The sequence below is a fragment of the Lynx canadensis genome, chromosome B2 (assembly GCF_007474595.2).
Source record: "Lynx canadensis isolate LIC74 chromosome B2, mLynCan4.pri.v2, whole genome shotgun sequence".
In the NCBI taxonomy this organism is placed as follows: Eukaryota; Metazoa; Chordata; class Mammalia; order Carnivora; family Felidae; genus Lynx; species Lynx canadensis.
In genome coordinates this window covers 42,694,811-42,703,633 of record NC_044307.1, presented here as the reverse complement: position 1 = coordinate 42,703,633, position 8,823 = coordinate 42,694,811, and the positions used below count along the sequence as shown (strand labels likewise).

Below are 8,823 nucleotides of genomic sequence, written 5' to 3'. Positions count from 1 at the left end.
TTTAGTCGCCTATCATCATTCCCAATGGACTGTAAGCTCCACAAACTAGGAGTCATACCTACTTTACTCATTGTTCTATCTCCATGACTCTGACACTGGGCGGTTAATAAATTACCTGATAAATGAATAAATCCCTCCTTCCCTCCTTTTAATCCCTAGGATTAAGATGGGGAAATATTCCTGGTATGTCCAACATACTGTTGGTCTATACTGAACTTGTAGCCAACTAATAACTATCCCAAACGATTTCATGTGAATTATAAAGTCTGGTCTTCCCACTTCTACCAATTCCCAAAATTCTACACTTGTGTAATTAACTTAGGATAAACACAAAGCTTTAATAAAGTGTGATAGCCTTACTGAAATTAATCTTCAACACACCTTTGTAGAAAAGACATTTAAAAGAACCTAACAGGTCAATAAAAATGAAATCTTTTGAGTCCTAATCCATAAACTGTGTGAGTAGCTGGGCAAAGAAGAGAACTTCTTAAAATTATACTTGAAAAAAATCCAAAAAACAAAAAAACAAACCCTGAGGTATTAAAATGTTAATCCATCTTGTCAGTGTATAGAGAAATGAGTGCCCTGTGCTAAAACTAGCGAGGCCACAAAAGGACTGCCTCTGAAGGAATTAAGATACCGGATCACCATTCTGATTACCCAAGAGTTACTCATTAAATATGACACACAGTACATGCTTGCTGGTTTGTGGGCACTCTAAGTATCTAATTACTTCAAACAAAAGGCTACACTCACAATTTTTTTATTTTGTTTTTATTCAAGAGTTTACTCACAGGCAGCACTTTAAAACCAGGCTTTTAAAATTAAAGGCCAAAACTAAAAAAATTTTTGCAAATATGACACTGCTAAAAGAATGATCATCTTAATAATTTAAACCCTAAAACATTTTGTGGAGTTAAAGTCTTTATACATAGACTATGTAAGATCAATATCATTTAAAGTAAACAACTGAAAAACCACAGATCGTGGGCAAATTTGTCAATGAACATAATCATCAGTTTCAGCCTTCCAGAGTATGAAAACCAGCAATTAATTCATCCTGTGACAGAGTATAAACTATGCTTCAGAATTTGGACTTTAAAGTCTCTTTCTCCAGCAGCAGATCAGCATATCTATGCTGAAGTTCTTTTTCTCTTTCCTGTTGTCGCTGAACATCTTCTTTTAGACACTTGAAGAGACAAAAATATTAAATCATTATTTCGTATGTAAGCACGCAATGAAAATTAAAAATATCTTATGGCACTTTATCATCTTACGAACAGAAGGGTTAAGTCATGACTCTTAAGAGAGACGTATTCCCCAGAGAAACAAGGAAGAACAACTACTTATGCTCTAAAGCCAGTACTACAACCGTTCTTTGGTCATACGACTACCACCTTGTTGGGAGAATCTCTGCTAGCTCAAATACACAAGCCACTGCTGCCCTATCAGTACCCACAAATGCACCTCGATAAGCCCTCACGGCCCTTTATCTGGGTAGGGACTATCATGCACACTTTGGAAATAAAAGTTAAACCAGATCTGGCCAGAGGAATTTCATGCTGTACAATGACCAGCTATATTCCCAGCATTCTAAATTACAAAACAGACAACGGTTTAATGTACCTCAGAGAGCTGTAAGAATGGGATGCAATTAGGTTTCAGGGGGACAAATCACAAGGGTTACTTATTCTATTTCACCGTGTATCTATATGCAAACCAGAAAATCAGTAAAGGAAAAGCCATTGTATCCACCACTGGCCTGGTCTATCCACCTATACACAGACAATTCTAGATAAGAAAGTCAAAAACTTCAGGCTCTCACTGAAAAAAGCCAGACAGTATCAACTTCAGAGATAAATCTGCACAGGAGAAAGAAAAAAACAGGAAAGCCCTGGTAATTTTTTGCAGTTCTCTTTTTAAGCAATGCTGCAAGACAATGATGTTACCTCTAGCCTCCGGGGAATAGCAGAATCTTCGTGTTTCTTGAGTTCTTCAAAAGTGCGTAACTCCAAGTAAGCCTGCTCGATTTGGTCCCATAAGTCATTCAACTGTTTCATAAGCCCCATAGCACGAGACTGGTAACCCCCAAGCAAAATTTTCATCTTCTTTTCCATCTTTGCAGCTCTCTTGGCTTCCGTTGTCATGTGACCCCTGTTTATCTGGGGGAACAGGGGAAGATCACATCAGCAGACATGAGAAAAGCAGGCTAAATAACAGAAAAGGCCCTGTTGGTTCATCTACCTCCTCAAAGCCAAGACGCATTAGAATTCCTCATACTTGAGCTACCATAACACAAAATGTGGCCTAAGAAGGATTTGTCTTGCACTGGAAGGGTTGTACAGTGTAGTCCCAAATAATCGATTTGTAATAATCTCACCCATAATTCAATTTCAAAGCAGGCTTGAATTTCACAGTGTAAGAAAAACTAACCTGCACTTCTGAAAATAACTTCTGCTATCATTAATCTGCATGGATTTGGGGACTGGCAGAGACCCGTCTTCACCAGCTTCATCCCGAAAACGCATTGCTATACGATATGACGACTACAGCTAAGACTCCTGTATGACGTACCAGGAAGTTGTTACAAGAGTAAATCTGAAGATCACAAGAGAAAATGTTTTTCTTTCTCTGTTTTCTTCTTCCTTTTCTTTACATTTTATCTATGTGAGATGACAGTTTTTAACTGAGACGAGACTGTGATAATCATTTCACAATATATGGAAGTCAAACCATCATGCTGAATGTCCTAAGTTTATACAAGGATGGATGCCAATTATTTCTCAGTAAAAGTGGAGAAAATGCACTTCTATATTATACATCCAGTACATTTTTAATAACTGAATAACAACCAATTACTGCACCACAGTTGTAATCAAAATGTAACCCCCTCAAACTATAAAACTACTGGTTATTTTTATAATGTTATAATTCTAAATTTGGCATAAAACGCATAAAGGAAAAACAATGCCACATTTGGCAAAGAAAAAAATACTTAGTTTTGGTACAGTGAAAAGACACCATAAAATTGAGAGATGGCAGTTTTCCTATTAAATATGTATACTGGGCACAGATGGGCTGCCTCCTCGGCTCACTCTAAAATTAGGGGAAAAGAGTTCAAAATATATAAACTCACAAAAGAACAGGAGAAGGACAATGAACAGGAGCAAGATATCAACAAAATTCTAGAGCTGAAGCAGGACAGAGAAGGCCCCAGTTGAGAGAGAACGAGAGAGTCCAAGGAGAGATGGATGAGAAGGGTTTGAAAAGGTATGTAATGCAGAATCCCATCCACATGGCACCTACGCCAGGTATCTAGTCTACGTCCCACAGTATAACCACATCATATTTTAAAGTGATCTGCAAATGCACATACGACACTTACAACTATGAGGTCAAAGCCTTAAGAGTAACTATTAAATCTGTTAGCTTCTTATATTCAATCTGTGTTAATTTATTATCTATGTCTGTCCGTTCCTTTCCTCTCTCCCTCCCTCCCCTTACTTCACCTCTCTCCACTCTCTTCCATTCCCCCTCAAACTGATTTCATCAAGTGACTCCAAAACTAAGTAGTTTCAAGATAACATACACCCAAATGATAACCCATAATTCATAACAATGTAACTATAAACAAGAAAGACCATGTGACAATGTAAATACTCTTTTTTTTTCTAAGATACCAAATGTGGAATAAATAGGATAGGGATAAGTAAACAGAAATGGTACCACGGATAAATGTCAAATGCAAAATAACTGATAGGAAAAACTAAACATAGGATGTTTTATTAAAATATTTAGAAACCGGGGCGCCTGGGTGGCGCAGTCGGTTAAGCGTCCGACTTCAGCCAGGTCACGATCTCGCGGTCCGGGAGTTCGAGCCCCGCATCAGGCTCTGGGCTGATGGCTCGGAGCCTGGAGCCTGTTTCCGATTCTGTGTCTCCCTCTCTCTCTGCCCCTCCCCCGTTCATGCTCTGTCTCTCTCTATCCCAAAAATAAATAAACGTTGAAAAAAAAAAAATTTAAAATATTTAGAAACCATATAATCACCAAAACAAATATATAGCTTTCCAAAATAACAACTTTGAAACATCCACTTCAATGCCTAATATCCGATTTAAAAATAAACACATCAATTACAATGCTTTATGGTTAGAATATATAAGAACACCAAAAAATTAAAATGTTCCTCAAGGGCACCTGGGTGGCTCAGTCAGGTAACCGTCCAACTCTTGGTTTCGGCTCAGGTCATGATCTCATGGTTCCATGAGTTCAAGCCCCCTCATCGATCTCCGCACTGACAGTGCAAAGCCTGCTTGGGACTCTCTCGCTCTCCCTCTCTCTCTGCCACTCGCTCCCTCCCCCTCTCTCTCTGCCGCTCGCTCCCTCCCCCCCCCTCGCTCTCGCTCTAGCTCTCAAAATAAATAAATAGATAATAAATAAAGTAAAATAAAACATAATAAAATATTCCTCAAAATACAAAGTATAGTTGAGCCTTGAACAACATAGGTTTGAACTGCACGGTTCCTCTCACATGGACTTCTTATAGTACTATAAATGTATTTTCTCTTATAATTTCAATAACATATTCTTTTCTCTAGCTTACTTTACTACAGGAACACAGGGCATAATACATACACAATAGAAAATATGCATAAATTGACTTTATGTTATCGGTAAGGTGCCCCAGTCAACAGCAGGCTGTAAGTTTTGGGGGAGCCAAGCCATGCATGAATTTTGAACTGGGGGGAGGGGGGCGGTCAGCGGCCATAAACCCTGTGTTGTTCAAGGGTCAAGTGTATACTTTTACCGGAAAAGTAACACTTCATACCTATCCACCTCCAGCTTCGTTTATTAAAAGTCAAAGTCAAATAAGCCTGTGGGGTGGAAAGAACGAACATGTTTCATGTCCACGCCTTGCCTTAAAAATGTGAGATGGATCTAAAATTAAAATACAGCTTTTTAACAACCATTTATATCTTCGGCATTTTATACAAGTTAATAAGCTTTTATTCCTCTGCAATTCATTTGAAGAATAAATCCAAGAATAAACAATGTCCTTTATAAAGGGGCCACTTTCCTCTAATAGATAGCAAATCAAAGTAAGTTCCATGGCAGTTGTATGTCTTCTAAGGAAATACTGTGTGAAGTCAAGGCAGCACAGTATAGTGGGAGAGTGAGTCGTTCTTTCCTCGCAGCACAGCCACCCAACTGTTGTGAATCGATACAAGTTATTTAACCTGTCTCCATTTCTCCATCAGTAAAATGGCAGTCACTACTAAGTTATTATGAAGCTTAAATAAGATAATGTACGTAAAAGCCCTTAGCCACCCAGTGACTGGCACAGAGTAAGCAGTTAACAAATGTCAGCTCTGATTACAATTATTTCATATATACTAAGAGTTTAACCATTTTGATATCCTCTCTAATGGACCAAGGGACTAATGATGAGGCTTTCAAACCTTCTTTAAAATTCCAACCTTAATTTTTTTTTTTTTAATTTTTTTTTTCAACGTTTATTTATTTTTGGGACAGAGAGAGACAGAGCATGAACGGGGGAGGGGCAGAGAGAGAGGGAGACACAGAATCGGAAACAGGCTCCAGGCTCTGAGCCATCAGCCCAGAGCCTGACGCGGGGCTCGAACCCACAGACCGCGAGATCGTGACCTGGCTGAAGTCGGACGCTTAACCGACTACGCCACCCAGGCGCCCCCCAACCTTAATTTAAAAATGACCTGGAATCCTTGCTGGAAATAAAACAAGGAAAAATAGCTGTTCCTTCTTTTTTTTTTTTTTTTTTTTTTCAACGTTTATTTATTTTTGGGACAGAGAGAGACAGAGCATGAACGGGGGAGGGGCAGAGAGAGAGGGAGACACAGAATCGGAAACAGGCTCCAGGCTCTGAGCCATCAGCCCAGAGCCTGACGCGGGGCTCGAACCCACGGACCGCGAGATCGTGACCTGGCTGAAGTCGGACGCTTAACCGACTACGCCACCCAGGCGCCCCCCAACCTTAATTTAAAAATGACCTGGAATCCTTGCTGGAAATAAAACAAGGAAAAATAGCTGTTCCTTCTTTAAGAGAGCAGTTTGCCTCATGAGGACAACCATACCAAGTAACACGTACTCAAACACATCTTCTCAAGCCAGTGGTTTTCAATCCCAGCTAAACTTTAGAATTACCTGTAGAGCTTTTACAATGTACCAGTGTCAGTGCCCTAAACCCAGAGACGCTTATTTAAATGGTCTCAGACTTTGGTATTTTTAAAGCCCCCAAATGATTCTCTTGGACAATCAGGATAGAGAATCTGTTTCACTGTCATTACAGAAGCTGGACATCAATCAGCTGTTTTCTCTGAACTAGACCCACCAAAAAGCTCTCACTCCCAATAATAAGTGAACTAAATCAATGAGTTGCATGCAGTTCCTTAAATATAATTCAGCATGTTCTAAGATACTCTAATCACATGTGGATTCAAATAAACATTCCAAAAACCTTACCAGTACAGAATTTCAAATACACATAGCACATTTTTAAAAAAATAGACATACAAATTTTCATTTTCATTGGTCAAGACAATCCACTTAACTATACGCTGCACTCCATGGATATTCAATTTCCAATTTGGTGCAATAGCTTAATACTTATGTTCCAAAAGTGTTTAATTAGTCATCAAGGCACATTTACTATGACTGGTACCTTGAATCCGGGGAATACCTTGCCTTGTACAGTTGAGTCATTTATGCTTCCCAAACTATCAAGGATTTTAAAACTACTAAGCTGCTAGGTTCCATTTCACGCCAACAATTTAATTTAGCTCAAGCTTTATATAAAATCTTCTGGCTCGAACACAGTGCTAAGATTTCAAGCAAATATGGAAATAAATGATACCCCAAAAAATTAAGTACAGGAAAAAATTTAGTCGAGTAACTATATAAATTTAATCACTAAAAGTATAAAGAAGAAATTAAATGCAGCTTTTAATATTCAATTTAAGCTCAGTTACTTTAACACTTATCATCTTATCATCTGATCATTAAAATGTGAAGGAAGAGATGTGTACACTTTGTAAAATGTTCTATGACTGCTCAATGTGCTTTAGGAGGGAAAAAACTAACCTATAAGGCTGGCGTTTTTCTAGCAACAAGAAATCACAAGCATGAAATAAATGCATATGCAAATTAGTCCAACCCCCCCGCCCCCCATACACTACAGAAACATTAAAGTCCAACAGGATATAAGACCTTATTGTTTAAAATACAAAAAATCAGGGATGCCTGCTTGGCTCAGTCAGTTGATCACCCAACTTTTGATTTAGGCTCAGGTCATGATCCAAAAGTTGTGGGATCAAGCCCTGCATCTGGCTCCACTGCTTAATATTCTCTCTCCCCCTCTGCCCCTCTCCCACACTTGCTCACTCTTTCTAAAATAAAGAAAATTTTTAAAGATTTTAGAATACAAAAAAAAAAAAAAAACAAACAGGGAAAAAAAAAGACTCTGATTTAATCATATTCGTGTTTCTAAACCTTTTTTTAAAAATTAAGTATTCACGGGGCGCCTGGAGGGCTCAGTTGGTTGAGCATCTGACTTTAGCTCAGACCATGATCTCACAGTTCGTGGATTCAAGCCCTGCATCGGGCTCTGTGCTGACAGCTCAGAGCCTGGAGCCTGCTTTGGATTCTGTGTCTCCCTCTCTCTCGGCTCTTCCCCCACTCGCTGTGTCTCCCTCTCAAAAATAAATAAATGTAAAAAAAAAATTTTTAATAAAAAAATATATATTAAGTATCAGCAACTGCCCTTCCTGAAGGACAACTTATTTTAATCAAAACGATATTGGCTTAAGGAGCTTGGATGGTACATTAGAGCTGACTTACAAAAAGTTCTCAAAAATTTTTTTCAAATCCTTATCTGCACTATAGATATGCACTTCAAATTCCTCTTCAAACATCTAACAGAGGGGTACAGAGGGGTAGCTGGGTGGCTCAGTCACTTGAGCATCCAGCTGGCGCAGGTCCTGATCTCACAGTTGGTGAGTTTGTGCCCCACATGGGGCTCGCTCCTGTCAGCACAGAGCCCACTCCAGATCCTCTGTCCCCCCCCCTCCATCTGCCCCTCTCCCACTCGTGCGCGAGCTCTCTTTCTCTCTCACAAATACTAACAGAGACGGTAGTGGAGACAGGATTAAATACTTTGTTAACTTGTCACTAGACAAACCTACCAAATATGGTTATAATGGAAGTCTATGCTTTAAATACTTATCTGTATTTCTAATATCTATGAGGAAATTAAAGTAGGCAACACTTGATATAATTAAAGCTGACTACGCCCAAAATGAAAGAGTAAAATTCAATCCAAGAGATGAATGAGAATATATCTACATATAAGTGTGTAGGGACACCAAGACGACAAATTTCATGTACCATAACTGTTTTACAATACAATGTCTGGAATTTGGTTCAAAATAGTGGGGAAGGGAGAATGCCATATGAAAACAAAAGTGGCAGTGAGTTGATACAGCTGGATGATAACACTGGAGGACTCATTAAACTAATCCACTTCAGGATGTATTTGAAAACTCCCATAATAAAAGGTTTTATAAAATTCAAATTCAAGATCTACTGCAGAGGCTATTTAAGACTGTACACCACAAACCATGAAACACCAATACAATGAAATATAAGAGACATCAAAATTTACATGTCAACGATTTTAGCACACCAGATGTATATATGAAATGTTAAATTAAAATCCACAATTACGTTAAGATCCATTTATACTAACCAAAATCTGAGCCTTCAGTCTTACTCAATCTCTGCGAAAATCAA

At 38.6% G+C, this 8,823-nt stretch overlaps 1 protein-coding gene across 2 annotated transcripts in view; it reads right to left on the bottom strand.

The window, feature by feature from the left end:
- Positions 1-757: 757 nt before the first annotated feature.
- Positions 758-8,823, bottom strand: part of CDC5L (cell division cycle 5 like) — a 47,918-nt gene continuing 39,852 nt past the window's right edge. The window contains exons 15-16 of one of the 2 annotated variants that reach the window (XM_030315627.1): positions 1,950-2,162; positions 758-1,189 (exon numbers count right to left, since the gene is read on the bottom strand). In XM_030315627.1, coding sequence (XP_030171487.1) covers positions 1,085-1,189; positions 1,950-2,162 — 318 coding nt within the window. In that variant the 3' untranslated portion in view covers positions 758-1,084. Of the gene's footprint in view, positions 1,190-1,949; positions 2,163-8,823 lie in introns of those variants that run through there. The other variant, XR_003968852.1, reaches the window with a different exon arrangement.